Source organism: Myotis myotis, unplaced genomic scaffold (assembly GCF_014108235.1).
Source record: "Myotis myotis isolate mMyoMyo1 unplaced genomic scaffold, mMyoMyo1.p scaffold_m19_p_11, whole genome shotgun sequence".
NCBI classification, from domain to species: Eukaryota; Metazoa; Chordata; class Mammalia; order Chiroptera; family Vespertilionidae; genus Myotis; species Myotis myotis.
The window spans coordinates 56,293,024-56,319,833 of NW_023416315.1; the positions used below are offsets into that span (position 1 = coordinate 56,293,024).

Genomic DNA, 26,810 nt, shown 5'->3' on the forward strand with positions numbered 1-26,810 from the left:
TTTACCTTTTTTCTTCTTCTTCCTCTTCTTAAACGATACCTTTTAGCATTTCATATAATACTGGTTTGGTGGTGATGAACCCCTTTAGATTTTCCTTATCTGTGAAGCTCTTTATCTGACCTTCAGTTCTGAATGATAGCTTTGCTGGATAAAGTAATCTTGGTTGTAGGTTCTTGCTATTCACCACTTTGAATATTTCTTGCCACTCCCTTCTGGCCTGCATAGTTTCTGTTGAGAAATCAGCTGACAGTCGTATGGATACTCCCTTGTAGGTAACTAACTGTTTTTCTCTTGCTGCTTTTAAGATTCTCTCTTTATCTTTTGCTCTTGGCATTTTAATTATGATGTGTCTTGGTGTGATCCTCTTTGGATTCCTTTTGTTTGGGGTTCTCTGTGCATCCTGGACTTGTAAGTCTATTTCTTTTGCCAGGTAGGGGAAGTTTTCTGTCATTATTTCTTCAAATAGGTTTTCAATATCTTGCTCTCTCTTTCTCTTCTTCTGGTACACCCATAATTCAGATGTTGGTACACTTGAAATTGTCCCAGAAGCTCCTTACACTATCTTCATATTTTTGGATTCTTTTTTCTTTTTGTTTTTCCAGTTGGGTGTTTTTTGCTTCTTTGTATTTCAAATGTTTGACTTGATTCTTGGGATCCTCTAGTCTGCTGTTGGATCTCTGTATAATATTCTTTATTTCAGTCAGTGTATGCTTAATTTCTAGTTGGTCCTTTTTCATATCTTTCAGGGTCTCACTAGATTTATCGAGGGTCTCACTAAATTTATTGGCGGTTTCTAGAAAATTCTTGAAAAACCTTATAACCATGGTTTTGAACTCTATATCCAGTAGTTTGCTTTCCTCCATTTATGTCATTTGTGACCTGTTTCTTTGTCTTTGCATTTTGGCTGCTTCCCTGTGTTGGTAGAGTGGCTTTCTGTGCTAGGTGTCCTATATGGCCCAGTGGCTCAGCCTCCCCAATTACCTAAGGTGGACACTCTTGGTGCACCCCTTTGTGGGCTTTGTGCACAGTCTTGTTGTAGTTAAGCCTTGATTGTTGTAGGTATCACTGGGAGGAATTGACCTCCAGGCCAATTGGCTGTGAGAATCAACAGTGGTTATGGTGGGAAAACTTCTGTGCTGGAGACACCCTTATGGGGCAAGACTTGCTTCAGTGGGGCTTTGGTGCTCCCTGAGTCTGCCCCCTGAGTGTGTCCCTTATGGATCTGAGGAGTTGTAATCTGGATGGTCCTCCTCTGACCACTGGGTACACTGGCTCTTGGATCTCTAAGGAGGTGCTAATTTAGCCTCTGCCTGAAGCTACCCAGCAGGAGCTACGGAGAGATCTGATGATTCCTCTTCTTTGTTTGGGGTTTGGAGGTGCCCAAATGAGACCCAGCTATTAAGCAATGCAAGCTGCTGTGGGGCCTTGGGCCTTCTCTTGGAAGTTCTGGGTCTGGCTGGCCCAGCTGCAGTTTGTTAGGTAATTTTAGATTGCAAAGGGCCAGGGCATTCATATGCAAAAGCCTCTGCGCACAGCTTGGGTGGGGCGGGGTCTCAGGGAATCAACAGGGTGGAGCAAACAGCTATGGCTGATCCTCAGCCCTACCCTAAGAGGCCCCTCATCTCAGTGTCCCAGTAATCGCCGCAAGCACCTCTGAGAGAAAGCCGCCCTCGAGTTCCGACCAATGCCAGACAGTCCAGTTTCTCCCCGTATGAGTCTGGGTCCCCAGAGAATCACCTGGAACTGGCTTTCAGAGCCATTGGGAGCTTGAGACTCCCTCCCAATTGAAAAAGACAACCATGTCCTCAGTTGCCAGCCCTTTCCACGTGCGCCTCCATACCTCTGCACTTCACTTCTGTACCTCCTCTGAGTCTCAGTGTGCTTTTCTCTTTCCTTCTAGTTGTAGAATTTCCACTCAGCCAGCCTTCCTGTGGTTCTGGATGATGTCCGTTTTGTCTTTTAGTTGTATTTTTGAAGTGGTTGTGCAAGGCAGCAATTTCAAATGTTTACTTATGCCACCATCTTGGTTTCTCCTCAATTGTATAGATTCTTAAGAAGATATATTCCCCAACCTTTCTGGCCCCCCTCTGACTGTTGGCACAAATTTTACACAACTGGATGAAAGTAACATACTGTGACAGTGGAAGAATATGAATCCAATTGGCCCCTGAACCTGTGAACCTGTCTTCACTCACCTAATGCTAAAAAAAAAAAAAAAAAAATTAACCCATAAAATTGTTGTAACACTGATCCAAGCTTGCTACTGATGTTCTAGGAAGTAACATGCATTATTGCTTAGTACAGGACTCTGGTTTGATGCGTAATATAAGCAGTTCTGGTCTGTTGAGATATTTGCAATGGTATTTCAGTGCATCTGATAAGCACCATTAGATACCAAAAAGATTTTATTTTATTTTTTTAAACATATTTTATTGATTTTTTACAGAGAGGAAGGGAGAGGGATAGAGAGTTAGAAACATCAATGAGAGAGAAACATCGATCAGCTGCTCCTGCACACTCCCTGCTAGGGATGTGCCCGCAACCCAGGTACATGCCCTTGATCGGAATCGAACCTGAGACCCTTCAGTCCGCAGGCCGACGCTCTATCCACTGAGCCAAACTGGTTAGGGCAAGATACCAAAAAGATTTTAAAACATTTCCAACCCCAAAATTGATGACTAGGTTCAGCAGGGGCCAGTCAAGTGGGTCTCTTTTACCTCCTGGAACATCTGCCTTGATCCAGGGTTCAAAGAATATTGAAATGACGGCTAGTTGAATCACCAGGCTACCAGTATCTACCAAGTATTTATTAAGTACTTCACATACTTCCTGTACTAAGAAGTTTTCAGTGAAGGATGAAGTCTGGATAAAACAAAGAAAAAATAATCAATCAAATCCCGGTTCTCATGCTTGTGGCTTAATTGCAGTGATGGGACTTGGGTATGTGAAACAACCAAAGAACAATTTCGCAACAACACATAAACAAATGGGATTTGGGGAGAGACATCTGGTCCCTGCACTGTTTCTAGCCAATTCCAGGGATGAATAAGGGAAGGGGAACGGACTGTTTCGGAAGGGAACTGTCCCGGGCCTCTGGCAGCAAGGTGGAGTTTTTCTGCCAGGAGGGAACACTGGATGGGAGCTGTTTGTTTTTTCTCCAAACAGGAAACCTCTTCCATGCTAATAGTAGCTTCAAAAGGATTGCTGCGGCAGATGGAAAGAACCCATATACATTCACGCATTCACTTAGCAGGGACTAATTGAAGTGGAGGATTAACTCTGTCATTAGACAGAAGCAAAACCTATTTATGTCTTGTCTCCCATCTATGGTTATACTTTAAGAGAGATTTGGCACAGGTGGTGTTTGAATATTAGACCACTGCCGCATTGAATGGCCTTTTAGTTGCCACTGATGGATTAATCCCAATGATGATAAGAGGATAATAAGATCTGTCAGATGTGTGCTCTGCATCCTCCATATTTCGGCGATGGAGGGGAAGCTGGTAGGCTGAGTGTGAGGGATAAAGGACTAGAGTTCAGTGAGTGAGTCTTCCCTTCTCTCCTGCCTCCTCCAGCCAAGCAGTCTCTTCTCTCACATCTGATTATTAAATGGAGATTCTGGATTGAGCTCCCTTAGGTAGAATTCCTAATTCAGTTGTACAAACAATTGTCTGTCTGCCTGGTCTTCTTCTTACCTTTCTTCTTCCTGCTGCAAAAAGCTGGTCCTTCAGGTGAGCAGTTCTCAGCCTCTTTTATTTTTCTGCTGAGATACTCAGGACATAAACAGATGATATTGTATGCAAAATACACTCCTACAGTGGCACAGGTAGCAAAGGCCTTTTCCTGTTTGTGGCCTTTTCCTATTGCTCCCTGGAAGTCAGCAAATCCCCTGACTCAATGGACATCACAATGCACAGGTGTGATGAGACAGATTGTATTTTCCCAAAACGGCCATCGCCTTATCATCCATCCCACAGTCTTCTTCAATATGACTTTGACACTCTTTCCATTAAGATATGGGGTCTACGTCCTCTCTCCTGAATGTGGGCAAAGTTGAGATGACAGCAGAAGTGATACCATGTGATTTCCAAGGCAACATGACTTCCATTAGGCTCTCCTTATGAAGGTTGCTTTTGAAACTCAGCCACCATTTCAGGAGGAAGCCCAAGCAGCCTGAGGAAACCCACACAAGAGGAACCAAAGCTCCCAGCTGAAGCCAGCACTCAGTTACCATTTTGAAAGTGGATCTCTCAGCTTTCAGTGGGACTTCCCCAGCTGATGCCAGGTGGAACAGAGACAAACTGTTTCTGCTGAATCCAGCCCAAATTGCACATTTTTGATCAAAATAAATCATTGTTGTTTTAAACATCTATGTTTTGGGATGGTTTGCTAACAGAGAACTGATACAAATGTGTTTGTTATTATAAGAATAATCTTGGAACTTTTCTATATTATAAAAAAACTCAGAATTTTAACCTATTATTATTAACAAATAACTTGACACATATCTTATTATCAACTTTCAAAACCTCCCCTAGGCCTCGATTAAAATGCAGAGATCTTTAGAAATATTTAAATGCTCCTTTCTCTCACCTCATCTTAGACTTGTTTGATATTACTATGCAAAATAATATTAATTACAGTCATTTTCACAAACTGTTTCTCATCTATGCCTAATTAGCATAATCACAGTGTGTGTGTTAGATTACCTTTGCTGTGTTTGATGATTATCTTAAATTTCATTTTGGGGAGCTAAGCCTTCACAGTTTGTTGCTCATGTACTGTGGGTGTTGGCTGCTCATAAAGCAGAGAAATAAGTCTGCTATGGAAAATCTATGCAGAATATGGACGTCACAGAAGTGGGTGCTTGGACAGCTGTCAGCACCAGCTTTCTGGTGGCTAAGCAGTAAGTAACTTTGAATAAAGGAAAAGTATGAAGACTCCAGTGATGTTGAGCTCGAGGAAAATGTAAACAACGTTTGCCCTGGTGTGCTCACTATTCAGTGTCTCCTTTGGCATCATAGAATTGCCACTGAAAGCCACAAATCGACTTCATTTTGTATGTGATGAATTCATGAAACTTTTATTTGGGGCCATTTGTTTTCACTTTTGTCCATCCTGCTCCAAGTTAAACCAAGGAGAAATTGCGTGGTGGAAAGAACTGTGAGCCAGAGGTTAGAAACAATAAAAGAAAAGAAAATATAAAAGAAACAAAAAATAAAATAAAATAACCAAAGTCCCTCTTTTCCTGAGCTGGATTCTAACTGTATGACCTTAGAAATTTCAAGTCACTTCTCAAGGTCCAGTTTCCTCATTTATGAGTGGAGAAGGTTAGCCTAAGGCTAAATACGGCTGCAGAATGTGGAATATAACAACTTCTGAAAGGGTCATTTTAGGCTGTCATTCTTGCTTTGCAGATAAAAATATTTAGGAGTAAAATATATGCGGAACTTGGCAAAGTTAGATATATATTTATGATTCCCAAAGAGTCAACTGATTTTGCCCCCCGAGTCTCCACAAGCCTCTCTTTGTTCAGTGGTTTTTGTTTTTACTTTTAATTTTTTTCCTCAGAATTAAAAAAAAAAAAAAAAGATTTCGGTGATTTCTGTCATTAGGAGAAGAAATTTGGCAAAAAATTATTTAAAAATTTGAAAGTAACTGAACCTGAAAGATTAAAATTTTTCAATAGACTAATTTATTGAAACTCTCTTTGATATATAATAATGTAGTTATTTCAGTTGATTTATTGAGAATTACAAGCAAATATGTGGCTTTGCCAAGTTCTGTGTATGTTTTGTTCTTAAATATTTTCATCTGCAAAGCAAGAATCACAGCTGTAAAGTATCCCTATGGAAGTAGTCCTACGCCAAATTCTAGAGCTGTAATTGGCCTTCGTCTAACCTCATCTCACAGATGCAAAATGGTGCTTTCTCAGTGTAATGGGGTTAAAAAATCAGCATTCCATGGTGTTCTACACAGAAGACTGTAATGGTCAGATTCTCTGTTCCTTGAGCTTATTTGCAAGGCAGAGGCTCAAAAGAACCCACTTGATCTCCGTTTTCCTAATAAGAGAACTGAAGCTTGGTAACTAACCCAAGGTTATATCTAGTTAATGGCTTAAACCCAGTCAGTATAAGTCTAGAACTAGATTCAATTACACTATATCCCTTCCTAGTTTGGATTTCTTGCCAAAATGTCAGTTCCCTGAGAGGATGGCGTGTATTTTGTAGTTATATTTCCAAATCCCTGACAGGGTTTGGCATGGCAAGAGCAGGCAGCCCAGCCAGCGGCCCCGGGGACTAGTTTGTCCCTACACTGATTCCAGGGGAGAGGCCATTTTTTTCTTCCATGCATGGATGTCTGAGGATGTCTTGACTCTGGGGAATCCAAGTCTCAGGAAGAGAGACTGAAAACAGATTCCTTCCTGGCCATCTTGACTTCTCAGTTCTAGTATTCTGCCTTGGGATGTTTACTGGATAGCCATTTATTGGAAGGCATAGCACTGAAGGAAAAAGAAATCATTTCACGTGAACTAATGATTCAACTTCTAGCCTCTAAAAATGACACAGTTCTCAGTTCTCTACCCCCTTACATTTCTAACTACCTAAGTTTATGTGACGTTAATTGCCCAGGAATTTATTCATTTACTTATCAACCTTTTGTTCCATTAATAATTTGACTTCTTTTGCTTCTTTGCACTTGGGGCATTGCTTCTTCAGTGTAAAGGAGTTTTAAGACAGGCAAGAAGATAAACTCAGAGCTCAAGAAATAATAAGGGGTAATACTATAATCAGAACAACTCAATTATTTGTTTTTGAGCTCGATCTTTCAGAAGGTTATTATCTGGAGTTGCGACTAATGGATTCAGGCTTTCTTTATGCAGAGGAAATTTTCAACAACAGTGTTCATGGGGAAGGACATTAATCAGGAGAGAGAAGTGGGCCTTGTGCTTAATAATGTTTGCATAATAGCTACCCTTGGGTGTATTGCTTGACTTAAAATAAATATTCATGCTTTCTATCTCCAGTGCAATTGGAAATTATTCGTGGTTATGATTCTGTTATATGATCTTCTACCTGCTCATTAGGCTTTAAGCTGGGAGGCTGTTGGAAATGAAGACATAAATCACAATGCTTGTGATGAGTCTGGGGTAGAAACTGAAGGGGGCTATAATGTGGGCAATCTGGAGAACAGGACCTGAGAGCAGGTTTCTAGGAGGGGAGGAGCAGAGTCATACTGGCATGCTTAAGAACATTCATGTACTTTTAACTCTTCAGTAGCGTCTCATCCCCTGAGATAAAGTCCAACTGCCTTCTCCGGACATAAATGGTGCTCACTGGAGTGGTCCCTGTGACTGTGGCGCATTGCCTGAGACCACTCTCCACCTCAGATGTGCTCACAGGCAGCTCTTTGCAGGTTCCCTCAGACACCATGACTTGTAACTTCCAGGTCTTTGTTCATATCCTACCTTTATTTTGCAAGAATTGTCCAAACCTCCTTTGCTAATTACTTCTACTTATCATGGAAGAGTTGGCTTAAGCTTTACTTCATCTAAGAAACTCTTTTTGAACTCCAAAGTTAGCCAATAAATCCCTTCCCCCCGGCTTCCCCTTCCTTCTTTCCTTCCTTCCTTCCTTCCTTCCTTCCTTCCTTCCTTCCTTCCTTCCTTCTTTCCTCCCTCCCTTCTTCCCTCCCTACCCCCCTTTCCTTCCTCCCCCCTCCCTTTCTTCCATCCTTTCTTCCTTCCGTTCACTTTTTACTTAAATAGACTTGGTCCTGGGAATTCCTTCATTGTCTTGATTTATTACTTACACCAAATTTTATTAGACAAGTGCTTTAAGTTAATGAATTCATTTTTGTTTTCTCTCTCCTTTATTACTTTTTCCCTCTATTTCTCTCTTTTTTTTTCTTTTAATTTCTGGGAAAGGTTTTAATATGATCTTGAAAACCATAGGCTGTATACTGCTTTGAACAAGTGTGTGTGAGTTTCAGCTCTGCATTAACTGCCCGCTCAGGCAATTTCCCTTACCTCAATTCTTTCCTAATATGGGTAATCTACTTCAGTGAAGAGAGCATCCTGTAGCATAGAAGTCCAAGCTGATTTGTTTTCTTATACTTGCAATCACTAATATTTTCTTCGGCCTCTCCCTCCCTGCCTCTGAGGTAGGCTTTACATCTTGGAGTTACACAGCGTCCCTTTGGCCTCTTCAGCTGAGCCTTCACCTGATGGGCACTGTATTAACAGAGCTATGTCTGCTTGACTCCACACACCAATTTTACCCTGTTGCTAGGCTGTTTTCTGAAGTGTTTGCATGCCATTTTCATGTATAGTCTCAAAAGTCCTGAAAGCTACCCCTCTGGTAATATTACATATCTATTTATAAAGCTTTTTTGTTTGTTTGTTTTATCCCTACTACAGAGAGATGAGCAGGACAGCTGTTAAACTTATCTAGTAAATTACAGATATTAGAATTAAGACTCCAATCCAGTGCCTTTTCCACAACACTATAAGCTTTATAACCTATAGAGACTATTTTCTTCTATTTTCTATGCGCCTCTAGTAGACCTTGCATTGTGAGCTCACAGAGGGCACTAGATAGAGACCTGGACTGGACACAGGGACCTGCATGATGGAGATGACTGGACGACCACTAGCTCTGTGCCCCAAGAGAGTCACTTTACTCTGAACCCCAGTGTCCATCCATAATATGAAGAATGAGACACGTTTTCTTAGGTTCTTTTGACCTAATATTTTATTAACTCCTCTTGTCTTATTTTTATCTCTCTCCTTTTCTCCTTTCTCTTTGCCATCTTTTCAGCCCGTCCAACAACTACCTGTTGTGCATTGAGATGTACACAGCATTGTGCATGTGCCTTAGGGAGATGGAATGAGTATGTTGCTTACAGCTTGTTATGGAAACATTCTTCCCTCTCTTTCCTGTTCCCCCCTTTTCCTCTATTCTTTCTTCTTCCTTCTTCCTCCATGTTCAAGCAGCCCTCATCATTTCCGTGGGTTTTCAAGGCTTCTGCTTTGATCAGCGGGAAGGCACTGGGTCATGGGCCAGTGAATGAGCTTAACATGCCTCTGGTCCTTTGCCTCTGGTCCCTCAGGGCTCGTCAATGCTCCGTGTGAAAGTTTGGAGGGCTTTGCTCAGGGACTGTCAAAGGCTCCGTGTACTTTGGTGCATGATACTGACTTGTTGGCTAACCCTATAATGGGAGACGACTCAAACAAGAACAATAAATTGACACTTTGAAAAATACATTATTTTCTTCTAATTTTTGTGACATTAAAGCCTAAAATAATCTATCTTTGGTTTAGTTTTAGGTATTTATATTTCGAAAGCCACCATTTCCAACCTATTGCATATAATCCCCCTAGAAACCATAATTACCCTTAGACATAGGTATATTCTGTTCCTCTTTTATCAGTCATATTTTCTCATTCCTATTCTACACCCCACATGACATGCACATACTCTTCTCTTTTTCCTCCAGGGACAATTAGTTTAGGTTAACCAAGACTTTTAGAATTCTTTCTGTAAGAGTCACCATTGAATTAGATGACTATTTTCTTCAAAACATAATTAAAATATATGTGGTTCCTCTACACTCTTTCTAGTCCCCTTTATTTCCATAGCAATGGGTATTTATTTATCATTACAAAACACACCAACAAATACTGGTGATTTTTTGAACCCCAAGAGGACAGAGTGGAAGGAAATGGAAAGAAGGGAACAAAAACCAATGATGATTAGGCATCAGTGGATGAGTTAGAAATGTTTATATGATTTAGTTGATACCTTCAGGATTCCTAGAAAATTTAGACTTGCTGTTTTATAGATGTGGAAACTGAGGTTCAGAGGGGTTAAATGGTTCACTCAGTGTTCCACAGCTTGTGTCAGAGTTAAGATCTGAACCCAATCTGTGTGACTCCAAATTTCATGTTCTCTTTGTTGTACCAGGGCCAGAGGGGACTCTGGTAGGCTCTAGAATTATACAGGGATTGGGGCCCAGGTAGGGAAAGGCTGCAAAGAAGACCTTAGTCTATTCCAAGATTCAACCTTCGGCATGATTCTCCTTCCCTGGTCCCTGCCTCCACTGTAGACTATGTATGCAAAATATGGATCCAGGCCTTTTTAGTATTTTAAGGAGAGGGTCTTCTACTAATGAGACATCTCTCTTTTGTCTTTCACAGCAATTTTGCAGGCAGTAATAACTGGTGATCTTATGAAGGTAAGCCATCTTCCTACCAAATTTTTTGTTGGTTTTTAAGAACTTTAAGTCAACATCATTTTACACCAAACTTTCATGAGCCCATATGTCATTTATCAGACCCCCCTGCCTGTGCTGGCTGAGTAGAAAGAGGAAGGATGCTTTTTCTTTTTTTTTCTTTTTTTTTTTTGAGAATTAAACAGAGAGGATTAGGGGAGTCCTCCCAGCATCTCCATGCTTCCTAACAGCAAAAGGTTTCTGTAAGATAACCATGCAATTTGCCTTCAATAGTAAAAATGGACTGCATGTCCCCAGGACACAGCGCTCACAGTGCCCAGAATTCCTCTTCTCTGAAAGCTGATATTGGAAGCTTAAAGATTTCTTTTTAGACAGGTCTTGAAATAAATGCAAGTGTAAGAATTATCTGGTCAACAACCAGAAATACATTCCTCAGGCCAGAGCCTATGTCTTCCAACATTATTAAAGTTTTGTATTTTGAGAATCATGGTAAACCAAAACAGTTTAATTTGTTCTTTTGCTTTCTGGTGAATTTTAATTCAGAGGGAAGGAAGTGTCCACCACTGCCTCTAGAGTGAATGCCAATTCTGAAGTCAGACCGCCAGGGTTCAGATCTCGGCCCGACATTCCCTATATGCATGATTTTGAACAACTGTTTATCTTTGTACCTCACTTTCATCATCTCTAAAATGGAATCATAGCATTGCCTCTCTCTTCACTTTGTGAGGATCAAATGTAATAAAACAAGTACAGCTCTTGACTATTCCTATTACATAGAAAGGACTCTAAAGTGTTGGCTATTTTATTAGCGTAGGGTTAGTCTGTGTATTTTTAAGAGCTAGACATAGTAGAAATGTAAATATTTGTTATAAAGTATAATACAGTTTATAACGTCTAAAAGCTATAGTTGGTCCCATATCCTTTTCAGGCCTTGGGACTTATGACTGCCCATCTATCCTTGTAAAGCCCACACTGCCATTGATCGGCTGTGTAATATGGGCAGCTTCCTAAGGGCCCAGGCTATGCCTTCCTCACCAGTCTGTGGAGGATGGTGCCATTGCAGATCCAGAAACCAAAAGCCTTATAGAAAGCTGAGAAGCACTGCCATTGAAACACAGTTTCTTCTGAGGCACAACTGTCGAATAAACCGAGACCCTCTGTGCTCCATTTATTTTTTAAAATAGGTTTTTATTGATTTTAGAGAAAGAGGAAGGGAGAAGGATAGAAATATCAATGAGAGAGAATGATCGTCTGCCTGCTGCACGCCCCCCTACTGGGGATCAAGCGCGCACCCGGAGCACGTGTCCTGACAGGGAATCAAACCTTGACCTCCTGGTTCATAGATCGATGCTTCAACCACTGAGCTATAACAGCCTGGCCCTCTGCTCCATTTTTAACAGGTCACTAGCAGAAAACAGTTGGTGAGACAGTTTCAAGCATCTTGATAAACAGTCATCTTTCAACATGTAATCCTGGAAATGGTGCATTTGAAACCTTTTCATTTTATTTTGTACATGATTTTAGTCTAGGCAATGAATTTTCCAGCTCTGTGGGTATATCGCCACAATATATTGTACTTAATAGAGAATTATTTGAGATATAGGAAATAACTATATTCAGTCGGTTGTCTTATTACATTCTCTATTCCAATTATTCCCAAAATGGCTAAGAAAGAATGCAAGAATACCTTGTTTACTGAGAGATAAAATACAGGGGAGTTAGGTGTGTTTTTTTTTTTACTCTTTTCTTTTTCTTTCTTACTTTTTTTCTAGTATTTTTCTTCTCCCATTTTTTCTTCTCCATTTTCTTTCATTTTTCTATTCCAATTAGAAAGCAAAATAAATATTAAATATTAAACTGGCTGTGTGTGTGTGTGTGTGTGTGTGTGTGTGAGAGAGAGAGAGAGAGAGAGAGAGAGAATGCACAAATCAGCAGAAAACAAAAGACCCCAGGAGCCATCCCAGTGGGAAAGCTGTCTTGAGCAGCTGGGCTGCATGAGATGCCCACAGACTAACTTACTGCTCAATGTCTAAAAACACCACAGAAAGGCAGAATCAAGGCAGCTGATGGATTGGGTCTGTGCTACTCGGTTGAGCCGAATCCCTTGTGGACCTGTTCCAGGGAAGGGACTGTCACTGTGAGACAATGCAGTGAAACAGAACAGGATTCTCTTAGTTTTCTCTTAACCGGAAAACTATTAGCTACTTCTTCCTACTGCCCTCGTGTAGGGTGAAAGTTCCTGATTTCCATTCAACTACTCTTTTTTGAATCTATTTCCTAGGAAGTCTTCCATCCCCCACTTCATGCTTTCCTGGTGCCCCATGGTAGCCCATCATGGTCCTCCCCATTCCGGTATAATTCTTTCCACATCTGTCTCTCCCATGGACTGTGAGGTCTTTGAGGCCAGTGGCTGTGTTGTTTTCATCTGCTTCCCTGGCATCTGACACATGGCAGTGCTGTGGCTGCATTTGAGTAGAAGCTTGAACTTTGAACCATGAACTTTGAACATTTTTTTATAATGTGCCATCTAACTTCTTGGTGGTAGACACATTCCTTTTGCTTATTGCCTGCTGGGTTATTTGTTTGGCATTTCTCCTAAAACTACATTTTAGAAGCTCCAAAAGGCTCTTCTTATCCTGATATATCATAGTTTAGAGAATAGGGACCCATTTACACTTTCTATAATTTTTAATATTTCATAAACTTAGACTGTATCATTAGCTACCTTATTTTCAAGATGCAAAATCTGTTTTTTCCCCTAGCCTGTTTCATATTTTAGGTATTTTGAGTTTCTACTACTGTTTTCTCTGAATCTGTTTCTCATCCTGCAGATCACCTCTAGCCTTGTTGAGTAGGTGTTGGGTGATTAACAGAATGCATACCGGCTGGGCTGCAGACCCGGATGAAGAAGGGAGCTATACCTGTGTGTGCGTGTGTGTATGCTGTGTGCTCGCGTGCAGTGATCTCTCACAGGGAAATGGAAAGAAGCTTCTATGGAGCTAGGTTTATAAGAGATTAAAGGAAAGGAGTTACCTACCAGACACCACACTAATCCTGCCTATAATTATTCTTTCGCTCAAGAAAAAGCTGAGCCAAAGTAGGAAAACTTATTCTCTTCTCCACCCTCCACTCCCTTGGAACAGGCACCAGTGCCCAGACAAGAAAAAGAAAGAAAGAAAAAACCACACAGGAAAATAAATAAGTGATTCGGTATATTTCAGTTTTCTTAGGATGTTCAACACCCATATGCCCTCTCAGGAGTTAGTGAGACACTGGCCATCTATTTGAGTTAGTGAGACACTGGCCATCTATGAGTTAGTGAGACACTGGCCATCTATGAGTTAGTGAGACACTGGCCATCTATTTGAGTTATCACACAATCGAGGAAGATTACTTCATCGCTCTGACATTTCTGTGTCCCCTGAGGCTAGAAACATTTGTGGTTTGCTGCATTGTTCTTATTTTATCACCAGTGAGCTGTTTCTCTTGTTCCGGCCTCGTTCTGAGCTTCTTTTTATCTGTCTCTTTTTCAGCTAATAGAAAGCTATAAAAATGGAGGCAGTCTGCTAATTCAGGGACCAGACCACTGTTCACTCCTTCACCACGCAGCTAAAACCGGCAACGGGGAAATTGTGAAATATATCCTTGATCACGGTGAGTAGGCACAAGATCACTTACCCAGCAAACAGACTGACTTAGTAAGTTGACTTCCACCCAGGCCAGCTTCAGAATGGTGGAGATGCTCTCCAACTTCTAGCTGACTCTCTGATTATTTGAGACAGCGGGATTGTAGTAGACCACTCAGCCACGGGGTACCCTTAACCAGTTAATGAGTAGAAATTATTTTCATATCAAGATCATTACAGGGTACTTGGGGGCGTATTCATTAAAAAAATAATGTACAAAAACCAATGCAGCCTGGATAATATGCTTTATTGTTTGGGGAAGATCTTTTATGTTTTGGGAAGTTAACTGGTTGGGACAAGTATCTAATCTATATTTGTAGCCAATCATTCTCAGGATTAATGAGAGTATTTATCCTGTCTTTCTAGTCTTTTATTTATTTTTTGCTCTTTGAATCTCATCTTTTCAACTCAAGTCACACTTCATTCTCTCGGAAACGTCTAGTAGCCTCACGTCCTCTGCAGCAGGACTTGCTCACCTCCCGGGCAGCTTCCTCCTGCATCTCTAATTTGATGTTATATCATTTGCTGGAAGCAGCTTGCAGTTTTTAGCATCTTCCTCTAAAAGTCCTTCATAGGCATACACACATGTGCTGAATACCACATCTTGACCATTCGTAACAGCTTTCCTTGTTTATAGTGTTTCTAGGATGAAGAATAGGAATAAGGGGCAGGGGGGGAGATCTCCTGTGTTTTCACAGGAGAGAGTGGAATAGTCTTTAGCTCTGAGAGATCCTGGAGGCTTTGCTGTGAGCCCTACAGTGAGCCTGTGGCCAACCCGCTTTGCATCCAAATTTGGGCTGTAAATAGAAAGCATAGTAGATATTTACACTCGTTCCTGCTCTTCTTTTAATTCAATTTAGCAAACATCTTATTTCATTCATTCATTCATTCATTCATTCAATCATTCAACAAATATTTGCGGAGTGCCTAGTAAGAACTACATGTTGTAGACCAGAACACACATACAAATAAAATAGTCACTGTTTTCAAGCAATTGCAAGCTAAAGAAAAAAAATATCATCATCATAGGCATAATTAAATTTAAAACAGTTGCATAGATGTTTTAAGTCATATTGCAAAGCTACAAATAGAAAACACAGTTACCATTATCAAGCACATTTTTATGCCAGATGCTTATACTAAATGCATCATCGAATCTTTACAAAGGTCTTGTAAGGTTGCCATCTTGTTTTTGTTTTTGTTTTCCATTTTCTTTCTTTTTTTAATATAAATTTCAGAGAGAAAGGGAAAGGGGGAGAGAAATAGAAACATCATTGATGAGAGAAAATCATCCATAGGCCGCCAGAGCCCAGACCTGGAATCAAACTGTGACCTCCTGGTTCATAGATCAACACAACCTCTAAGCCATGCAGGCTTGGCTGTAGTTGCTGTCTTCTTGATCATTCTCAATCCTTTCTTTCTAGTTTGCCCTTTACCCGATGAGACTGAGTGCTTGTTCGCATCCTTAGGCTACTCCATACTTACGTGCCCTCTCTGGAGTTAGGTGAGCCACTGATACCTAGTTGAGTGATAACACAGGTTAGGAACCCTCTCTCCCTCTCTCTTGCTTTACCTCTCCTGAAGAATTAGCACTTCCCCTACTTCCAGATTCTTCTCTGTATCCATTACCTGTGGGTGTCTCCCTGGGTCTCTCACTCACAAGGCTGTAACCAGCTACAATTTTGACTGAATCTGTACAGAAGAGAGAGACCCTGACACATGTTTGGGGCTCTCCGTTGGGGTGACTGGAATGGCCAGGACACCTGAGTCTTTCTCTGTACCTGGTTTTTCATCTCAGGCTTCTTCACAGCATGATGGTCCTAGGGTTTCAGGAGGAGAGAATAAAAGCTTCCGGACACCTTGAGGCTGGACTGGAAAGTTCTGTATCCTCTGCAGCATTCTGTTAGTCAAAACAAGTCACAGAGCTTGTCCCGACAAAGGGAGGGGGGAATAGAGCCCACTGCTTGATGGAAGGAGCTACAAATCAATTGTGTCAGAATTTAATCTACCACCCTCCCCTACTCTCCATCTTCTTCACCTGGAAATGACCCTACCTTCTCAATATCCTGAACTACTGATCTACCTGAAATCCTTGGAGCTCAGCTTTTATAGTCCCCTTGGTTCTGGGTCCTAAGGCTGCTTAGCAATAACAGTTCTTTAACATCACAAGTTCTTAAACAAGTTTCTCCCCTTTTTAGCATAGGTATGTCCCATGCAATATTTGATACATACACTAAAAACAAACGAAAACCCTCTCCTCAGTTGAGTCTTTTCAGGGGCATGTCAGATGAGGCTTGAGATGGTATTTCTCTAATACTCTTCCCATTGTAGCCCACACTCATAGGGGTTGGAGTTCCTAAGCCCAATGAGAAATAGGTACACACATGCTTTGCCTGGCATGAAGTCCAGCTAGCATGTCAGTCTCAGTGCTTTGACCAAAGCCTGACATTAGATACTTAGGGAGTTTCTCTTCCACCTCCAGTATCTGCTGCAAAGATTGTATCACAGGATGCAGCTCTCTATCAAAACTGAAGGACACCAAGGAATTTATTAATTCCTTCGGGGAGAGTGCTTATTTTTCCAGTTCTCTTGGTTAGATTTTGTAAACAAGTTGTTTTAATAGTGATGCTCATGAGAAAAAACTTCAGTTTCCTGTAATCACCCCAATGTCACTCATAGGCAAACAGTTCCCATGGTCACATCTTATACCCTCCCTGCTTCACCAGGATCTCTGATGGACCTGAGAGAAAGACGGTGGAGATAGTGAAGCAAATCCATTCCTTCTGTTTGAAAATAAAATATTATTATGCTTTACAGTCCAAGGATCACTGCCTTTTTGATAAATGGCAATTTTTCAACTTTTAGCACTATAGCCAAGTAGTGGGAACTGTATCACACTTGATTTTAGTATTCATCGACCTGATAGGCATTGCCAGCTTCATGCTTAACTTCAGTCTGTTTATTTAGGAGTATGGATGTAAAAATCTTTGGACATAATCAGCCTAATTCACCAGGTTCCTTAACAGCTACGCACTTCAGCTCGTCTATTTTTATTGTTGTTTGTTTTAATATTTTTAGTTACTGATACAATTTGTATTAACCTGTGTATTCGGGGAAAATCATCTTTGCAGAACGACTCATCTATGATAAATGATAGAAACCCCTTTAAATTATACTGCTCCTGAAGTCAGAGATAAGTACATGGAAAGCCTGGCCCTTTCTGTGCTCTATAGATAGGTCTGAGCAGTTTGAATTCACATAAACTTCTTTTAAAAAGCAAAGAAAAATTTTACACTGTGCTAAAGATCAAGAGGAACACTCCTCCTAGTCTTGAAGCCTGAATCTCTCTTAAAGTTTTAGTGGTTTTTTTGTTTTTAATTTGGGTCAAGTCTTTCCTGTGGCTTCATATGAGTTTTAAATCCTAAAAACTGTTTTGTTTTGTTTTTAAAAAAAACCTGACCATAAAGATGCCTTTAATGACAAGGCTTCTGAGAAACCATGGGCCCTTTCTTGTCAAGGCACAGGATGGAAATTGTATGTGGCCTGTTTGCTTACTTGTCCTTTCTCTCCCCTCTGCTGTGTCTTCTTCATTGGATATTTATGGTGAGCCGTGGGGTCCCCCATCAGGAGGACAGCCCCTGAACAGGATTCCAGGGAGATTATGCTCCCAGCCACCACATTCAGCAATGTATTTCTCTTCTAAGGACTCTTTTTAAACCGGGCTGGGGCCTGGGGGCATGTGATGTGTGCTATGTTCTGAAAAACCACAGGAGGCTTGAATTTTTTCCACATGCATCTTCTTTGGGACTTCTTGTCTCAAATTCACAACATGCTGCTTTCCTTTATGAAAAACTGGAATTTGGGCATTTGGAGGGTTGAAAAGAGGAGGAGGAAGGGACAGGGTGGGGAGAGGAAGATGCAGAGGGATTCCAGCTGAGAATCCCCCCAGCGGTTCCTGCTTTTCAACTCCTTTCAACCATCTTTTTAACCCGCTCCCTCCTCCCTGGTTTTACCCTGGAAAGGACTTTTGTGTGGTTTGTCTTTTACCACCCTGCACATGTTTGCTCTTTTGTGTGTTTCTTTCTCCCCACTCCCACCCTGTTGCCCCCTACCGTGTTTCCTGATAGAAATCTCACTCATGCATTTCTTTTTTGATTTCAATGGCTTATTTTGTCTTGCCTCTGTTTCTGTCTTCAGTCTTTCTTTTCTTTTTTTTACCCCCCTTTTTCTGCCTCTGGTTCCCCGAGAGAAACGACCACCATCCTGCTGGGACAGGATGACGGTGCTGTTAGAGTTCCCAGTGCCAGCTCTCCCCAAATCGGCGCAGCTTTTGTCCTGGGCCACTGGAGGATTTGGAATGGTCTGCTGGCAGCGTCAGGGAGACTAATGGGAAATGAGGTCCTAACAGAGAGAGGCCGTGGGGAGGTGGAAGGAATAGCAAAGGGGATTTGGATGCCTTGGTGTGGGAAGCAAATTAAAAGATGCACGTGACAGACACATCATATATAATAAAGTGCAATGTGGATAAAGTTGCATCCCTAAGAACCGGGGTATGCAATGGAAGAGCCTATGGGGTGGACACTGGGCAGCGGGCCTGCATTTTGGAAGGTTTGACTACTCATCACGCAGTTTACATTCTTGTGTTGGGAGATCTGCAAGTTTTCCTTCCTTTCCTATTCCCTGGCCTTCACCCGCAAAAACACTGATATGGCTATCCCCATATTTTTCTTTCTCTTATTTTTCAGACCATTTCCCATAAAGCACAGTCTCTTGAATTCATGTTCCATTTACGGATCTTTCTCTGAGAAGAAACAAGAATTTGGTTAGGTTCCACATTAATTTTAAAATATCATTTATTCATTCATTCACTTGAAAAATTAATTCTCTCTTCCCCACTCTTGAGAAAAAAATGTTATAGTAACAATCACTGCTAATCTTTATTATTCTAAACGAGAGGCCTGGTTTATGAAAATCCATGCACTTACAGGGGAGGGGACGTCCCTCAGCCTGGCCTACACCCTCTCGCAGTCCAGGAGCCCTCGGGGGATGTCCAACTGACAGCTTAGGCCTGCTCCCCCGGGGCCAATCGCTGCTGCTGGTGCTGGTGGTGGCCTCCCTCCACCACTGCCGCCGCCCCCCGCCCCCTGATTGCCGTCCCCTCCCTCTGCCCACTGGCATCCGCCTTGGCTGGCGTGGCGCTGCCCGCTCACCAGCCCTGCCCCCTGCCGACCGATCCTTCTGCCGTTCGGTTGACTTGCGAATTAGGTTTTTATTATATAGGATGCTTTATATGTATGAACACATTGCATTCTTACAATAGCCCTACACAGCTTGCTCTCATCTCTATTTGACAGGTGGTAAAAACTGAAGCATAGTGAAATTTGGTTAGTTGTCAAAACTCACACATAATATAAGATGTGGTCTCTGCCCTCCATGTTCCTAAGACCCAGCAAAGGGCAGTGAAACATGGACAAACAACCACAATGCTGAGTTGTTTGACATGAGTGTCCTGTGCAGGGTACCAGTGATAACTGGTGCAGGGCTGTGGAAGGGCAGTGATTGCCTCCCTCTCAAAACTTGATGGGGACATTTCCCCCATATCCCTTCAATGGGGTTAAGAGTTGTTTCTGGTGCAGATCAGCTGTGGGATGGAGTGTGCGCATTGTAGTAAGCCCTGGGAGGGACAGAGAGCCAAGGTTCCCTTCTATATCCAGGGAACAATTGTGAGCTCTTTACTGACAATGTAATGTTATTCCTCCAAATTCCTGAGGGGAGACGGCATGGTATCCACGGTCAGAACATATGTTCACATAAAATGCAAAAGAAGCCCACACCCATAGGCTCCCCTTTGGTATCTATTATTTTCTCTTTCTCCTGTTCTTTCCCTTATTAGTGAGACTCAAATTAACTTTCCAAAAATCACAGATGCTCTTATCATCTACTTTTTTTCAGGAGAATTTTTGTGGTCTGTTTAGATGATTTTTGTTTCTCTGGGAAGGTGTGTTGATGGGAGAAGTAGGAAGGTTTGGGTTAAGTTCATTATTCCAGAGAAATTCCCAAAACCTCTAACTGGAGTTTCTTTAGATATTGATAAAGAACAAATATATCTTGTTTGAGCATCGGTGCCTCTTTCTTGCACCTCCATCAGCCACAGAAGATGAGAGGAGAAAGGGAAAATGACAAGCAGCCTCAGGCAAACTTCCTTAGAATGGGCTGACCCTCTGGGCTGGCTGCATGTATGGCGACTCTTGTCAGACTGTGAGGAACAAGGTCCTTTCCTGTCCTTGTCCGCACTTGCAGGGTGCCAAATAGTTGCAGTTTTAGCGCAGATGAAACTGCTCCAGGGTCCTGTCGCTTGCATGGAGACTGGGACCCTGGAGGCCACGGACCCGTCATAGTCTCAGCTCTGAGTGCTGAATAAGGAGGGAAATGGGCAAAGCCTAAGTATGCAATTCGCAGCAATGATGGGCACACACTGCTACTGAGGCTGGCTGGCTTGTGTTCACAGGGGTCCTTTAAAAATAGATGGCTTGAGAAGTTTGCTGAAGGTGACAGGGGTTCTTTAAAAGCACACCCCCTTAGAACACTGCTCCTGACCTCGTGGAAAGTGTCCTGTTGGCAATTGAATAGGTCTGGGGTCCTTGGTTCTCAGGACATATAATTCTAGTCCACTGGTGGCTCTATATACTAATATAAGTAGGAGTGAGGTGGCCCTTTTATATAGCTTTCCTTCACTGACGTTCCAGCATCTTGACGTGGTGTGACCTGCTGTGTCATGTCAGAGGATAGGACACAAACTTTAGGCCATGTGTGTAGTGTGCCAGCTACTGTCTTAAACACATAACTTTTATTAACTTCTGAAACCTCACTGCACTCCTGTGAAATACATATTATTATCAGTCTTTCTTTACATGTGAGAAATAAAATGAAAGTGCCCAAGATCTAAGTGGCAGTTAAAGCTGGAATTGTAAACCTTTGATCCTGACCACTGCACTCCGCTGCTTTGCACTTCTTTGGTGGGGAATGTGGGAGGGTCATCTTTCACCTTTCCTTAGAACCACAGGACTGAGGAACAGAAATGAATGAGTTAAATCTTTGTTGAATCCTTAATGTAGGGTAGATCCTCAAGGAATCTTAAAAGTAAAAGTATTCTTATATTCAAGGGATTTAGAAGAAAGGATTTCAGGGGACAAGGCATACAACAAAAAATCAAATACATGGTACAAGGGTAGACCCAAGTAAGCTTTACGAGAGTTCAGAAAAGGGATAGATTCCTTCTGCCAAAGGTGGTCTTTTCAGAGGCCTTGTCAGAGACGAGGCTTTACAAACATTTACGATGTAGGTCTGAGGCTAGAAAAGGAAGACTTCTCAATAGGGACAGGGAAGGGAACAAGCCCTGAGAAACATGTGGGTGATGGAGAAGTGACCACTTTGGAACATTGGGAACAAATGGAGGAAAGGTAGTTCCAAGTGTACACTGTGAACTTCGTTTAAATACTTGGACGTAACTAATAAATATGACAGATCGAAAACCTGGAAATCTAAATAACGTAAGAGCTTTCTAGTCTTCTTCGTAACCGTTTCTTCACGCTAATTATATTCCAGGCAGAGACCTATGAGGAGGCCTGTTTGTGGAATAGGACACATAGGGAGACAAACAGGACAGACGTGGTGTCGGAAGGTTTGCCTGGCCTTGACGACCAATGGATGTGAAAGAGAGGAAGCCAAGATGATGACTTAGCTCTTGGGTAACCAGGAGGATTGTGAAAGTCCCATCACACCTGTCATCTTCTCCTTGCCCAATGACCTTCTTGGTTAGAAAGTCCTAACCTCCTCTTCTCCTTCTTCTGATGAGGTGGCAAGTAATCACATAAGTAAATTTTCAATGATAACCATATCCAACAACACAGAGAGCAAATCAACAGGATCACATTTCTAAGGACTAAAATGCTCAACACCTAGAACCGTGTTTGCCACTTTCAAGTACATTTGATTCATTCATTCAACCAAACATTTAGGCATCTGCTTGGCACCAGGCTCTATGCCAGTCACAAGGCCACCAACTCAAGGGGCTTATGAGAATCTAGTTGTGAAGAGAGAAATCAGCAAGTGATTTTAATACGGTTTAAATGTTATATATCCACACTTGTCTGGGACAGTCTCAATGGGATACATTATATTAATTTCCCAATTATAGGACACAAAGGAAGGGAGAACATTTGGTGCAGTATTTGGAGTGGGGTCATAGTTGGCGTCATGGAGGAAATGGTCCCAGCAGGCTGAATAGGGTAAGGGATTTAGGGAGGGCTGGGGAGGAAGGCAGTGGTGCTGCAAGTGGGAAGGTGGGCATTCCAACCAGTGTGTGCAGACTGAATGAATTCATTAGTGAACATACAAAACATTGCTAATGTGCAAACTCATAGAACATATCAGTTCATAATGAAGCTTCTATCATTTGATATTGATGCAGAACATTTCTTCCAGGTGTTGGGAGGGAAATTTTGTGAAAAATAGAGTTTCCCCCTGTTTCTAAAATAAGGCTATTGGGCCGCATGGTATCTATTGTCTCTTGTCGCTTTACTGTTATATTGCACAAGAGCCCATCCCAAACTACCTGCCACTGGAGAATGAGAAACAATCTTCAAAGCTCAGCTGATTGTCCCCTTTCTCCCAAGGGAGCCACTTAATTATTTCTCACTTAGTCTATTCCAGTTGATTTTGTTTCTTCGACTTAATTGAAAGCTTCCGGAAGGAAGGCGGAGGCCATGCCCCTCTTTTGTGGCTCCCATTCTGCACATCTCAGCTGGCGGTTGGGAGACTGGTGGGAGGAGGAGGCCCCATTATCCCTCTCACAAGTGCTCTTCCTTATGCAGCTTTCCAAGGCATTTTAATTGTGACTATAGATTTTCTTATTAATAGTTTTTTTAAACTTATGCTTGATGGGCGTGTCTTGATTTCCTCCTGTTTAGGACCTTCCGAGTTATTGGATATGGCAGACAGCGAAACGTGAGTCTCGCTTTTATTACATAGTCCAGATTATTCTTCAGAACGTATCTAGGAGAAAAATGCCATGTCTAGAGCATACAGTAGATAATTTTCATGTCAGTGATAAAACATCCACTTTCTATTGTAGTTATAACTGTGCGGGGCTAATCTTCTAAATCAAGAATAAAAGTCACAATAAAAGTTGATGGCAGGTATCATAATGGTTGCACCCTCAGTCATTGAGATTCATCATTTAGAGGTTCCTACAAGCAGTGTACTTCTACACTGGTGCTGAGAAGTCTAAAAAATACATTTACCTTTTTTTTTAACTCTTTGTTAACTGGGGTTTCTGAGAAAATTAAGCCCTAATGCTCTCTTGCATGTAATGAAATTTCTTTGCCAAGTCTAGAATGGAACAATGCCTATAATACAGCCACTGGAGAACTGAGAATATGGTAACTCCAATCATTTTCATGTTCTGAAGTTCAGATGAAGATCTGGGATGATCCCCAAACTGATAATTTTTTCTTTCAACCTCCCCCCGCCCCATCTCTAGGCTAGCAAAATAGCTACTATTTTCCAAACAGGAACAAAGAAAGGCTAAGCATCTAACCCTGAAAACCATATAGAAGCACTAGAGAACTCCAAAGAAATTCAAAAGGAGATAAGGAATGGGTCAGGCTGGAGTGGGATGGGGAAGGGAGCGGAAGTGGGGATGGTGGAGGAAAAACAGACATAAATAGAATGAAAGACGGGGGTGGGGAGGAGTAGCCATGAGTTAGTTACCCGTCACTGAAGAAATTGCCCATTGCTATGCGAGCTTGTCCACATACTGCACACCCCATAGGACAGGCGCCACTGACCCCAGTTCCCTGCTCTAAGGTCTGCATTTGATTTTCCACGAAACACTTTAACATTAAGTATCTTTTCAGTCTTGGATTCCAAATAGGAAAATCCTTCTCCTTTTCTGACTATTAATGGAGCAGAAATAACCACTTTCTCATGCCCACTTCCCACAGTGACTGGCTGGCTGGTCTTGGGCCTGCTGTCGACTGGGGAAAGCTCTAGTTCTGAGCTCTCTCCCCAAGTCTCTCTGTGCCTCCCAGATCCCCTGTGGCTGCCCCTCCCCTCCCACCTGCCCCTGGAGTTGAATCCAGTAGGTAGGCCAGAGTGTTAGCCTGGTCCCTTGCAGTTGAGTTCCCAGGAGTTATTCCTGTGATGGGTCTGAGGGGCGCTGGTTCCCCATCTCTGTTCCCTCTGAGCTTCATCTAGCATCCCTCACACTCAGCGTATCCATACAGAGTGTCGTTCCCAGTGTTCAGATACAGCCACACACATCAGTCTAACAGTGCCATGGAGTCCTGCTTAAATGAAACATTAGTAGTTGACAACAAAATCGCTCGGCCGAATTAACCAACACTGTTTTAAAAAGAGGCTGGAGTCAGATATTGTGGTTACGGGATGACTAACTCAAGCACTTTAGGCTCCCCTCCCCCACACCCCCCAAATGGGCCCTGCCTGCAGCCAGGTCTCAGCCTCAGACAGAGAAAGAACATCAGCAGCAGGGGTAGGATGAAACCACCCCCTCCCAGCAGCCTCCACCCCCACCCCGGCCCCCAGCCCCTTTATGGGTGGTTTCCATTTCATCTTTGATTTAGGGGTGAGACTGCACTGCACAAGGCTGCCTGCCAGCGGAACCGGGCCGTGTGCCAGCTTCTGGTGGACGCAGGAGCATCTCTGAGAAAGACGGACTCCAAGGTAACTTGATGAGTGAGTGCAAACATCCACCCACTGGGCAACATCGCAGGCACTGTGGCCTTCACTTATGCCCACAGCAGAGGCATCCTTTCTGTGCCTATGGAAATGCCGGGGGGCTTTGGAAAAAGGAGGAAAAAATAAAGTGCTTCATTTAGAGAAACTGCAGTTTAAATGTATAAGCACAAAGGGAGGGTGTGTGCTCGCCTATGGGGCTTTGGAAACCTCTGAAGGACGGGCTGGCCTTGGGATTTGGGGTTCTCCTCCTGCCGAATGCCAGCAGCCAGGCTGCAGAGAGGTGAGATCCAAAGCCCTGGGAGGGGGGTCAGGCTTATGTTCACAGACATTGACCTAGCCTTGGAGAAGACCCCTTGGGATTTCTCCTTCATCTGCTTAATCCAGTGTAGCTCAAAATCTGTGATTTATGTGGCCCCATTTTGGGGTGCCAAAGTGATTTCCAGTCACTTCCAAGATGGGAGGTCAGGCTGCACCATGAGTCATTCCAAGTTACAGAGAGCAGTCAAGGAAAGGGCTGAGAGCCGGCGTGAAGGAGGAGGTAGAGCTGAGTGGCATTGACCTACAAATACAGCCTGTGAGAGAGCAGAGTTAATACCAATCAACCCCGTAGAGGAGCTTGGTCAGCTCTGAGAATTTTCAAGCACCCTGGGGAGGCTCCAAGGAAAGACAAGCCACTTAACACAGAGGCTGGCAGAGAAGAATTTGAATATATGTAGATGAGGACAAACAAAAGCTGGCGGGAGACCTGGCCCCTGAGCAGATTGCTCTGTGTCATCTTTCTAAGTTTCTGTATCAGATCAATGGGCTCCATATTCCTTGAGGTTTCTTCCTACTTTATTTTATGTATGTGTGTGTATTTTTCCAAAACACAAACAGCTGTATTATTTTTGTGATTATAAATAGAGTGTGTTCTCACATAGAAAACTCGAGCCATGCAAACAATACAGGAAAGTAGAAATAGCTAGAAAATTCTACATTCTAGACGTATACGTTATTAAAATTTTAATGATCTCACTTCACATGTAAGTATGTCTATTTTTCTCTCTCATTATTTTAAGTTGATAAAGTCAGACTATGTATGGCTTAAGTTTACACCCAACATTCTGTTCTAGAGATCTTACCATGCAAAGTACTATCCCTATGCTTCATCCTTTTCAGGGATCCTCTGTTTTTTCCATTTTTATAATTTGATGCTAGGTGAGAGCATCACATATGATCATCATGACAGAATCTACTTGGGTTTTTTGGAGAGAAGCAATATCTTGAGAATTTCTCTTAATAGAGAACAGTTCCTTAAAAAAAATCTCAAAGGCCCACCCTTGTCCATCTCCCTGAGTATTTAGAAGCTATAGAAATTCCAACCTCATTAACATTGACGTAAGCACAAGATAGTCTATTAATACCATAAGCAAGTGGGATAAAGTTATAATAGTAATGTTAAGCTAGTGGATAAATATTAAACCCCAACTAAAGTAAAATTTTAGAAAGAGCCCAGAGCCACTATTATTTCCTTTTTACCCTCTGCCCTGCATCCCCTAGAAGCTACTGTTCCTAGTTTGACACTATCCATTGTGTTAACTGATCTGAAGGCTGAAGTTTTTGATAATTTTTGTCATACTTGTGTGCATTTATGCATAGAGCTATTTCCTTAGTACAATGATCATGCCTCTACCTTTTCCTTAGAACTTAATATCACTTATTTAAATAGATAAGACTATATTATTAAACAAAAATTAGAAGTTTCAAGGAGTGTCAAGTAATATCCAGAAGCATTCAAAAGAATGAGACCTTTCCTCCATTTACTAATGATTTCCATTCATTGGCCTTATTCAAAAATATCATGTGTGTGTTTGTGTGTGTGTGTGTGTGTGTGTTCTTACAAATACACATGTAGCATTAAAATAGGCTGCAAGACATTATATAATCATTCAACATGATGCAGAAGAATGACATAAAAATGTTTGACATATTAAGTGAAAAAGCATGTTAAACCACAGTGTATAAATATGGTTTAATTTTGATAAAATAATTATGTATACAGCTATAGAAAAAGAAAAATAGTTATTCCACAGAAGGTTAACAATGGTTATCTTAGTGTTCTGGAATATATTTTTATTTCTTTTTTATGCTCTT

At 42.0% G+C, this 26,810-nt stretch overlaps 1 protein-coding gene across 2 annotated transcripts in view; it reads left to right on the forward strand.

The window, feature by feature from the left end:
• Positions 1 to 26,810, forward strand: part of DGKI (diacylglycerol kinase iota) — a 402,033-nt gene that overhangs the window by 372,197 nt on the left and 3,026 nt on the right. For both annotated transcript variants that reach the window (XM_036328568.1, XM_036328569.1), the window contains 4 exons: positions 10,199 to 10,236; positions 13,767 to 13,887; positions 22,889 to 22,925; positions 24,563 to 24,662. In XM_036328568.1, coding sequence (XP_036184461.1) covers positions 10,199 to 10,236; positions 13,767 to 13,887; positions 22,889 to 22,925; positions 24,563 to 24,662 — 296 coding nt within the window. The remainder of the gene's footprint in view (positions 1 to 10,198; positions 10,237 to 13,766; positions 13,888 to 22,888; positions 22,926 to 24,562; positions 24,663 to 26,810) is intronic.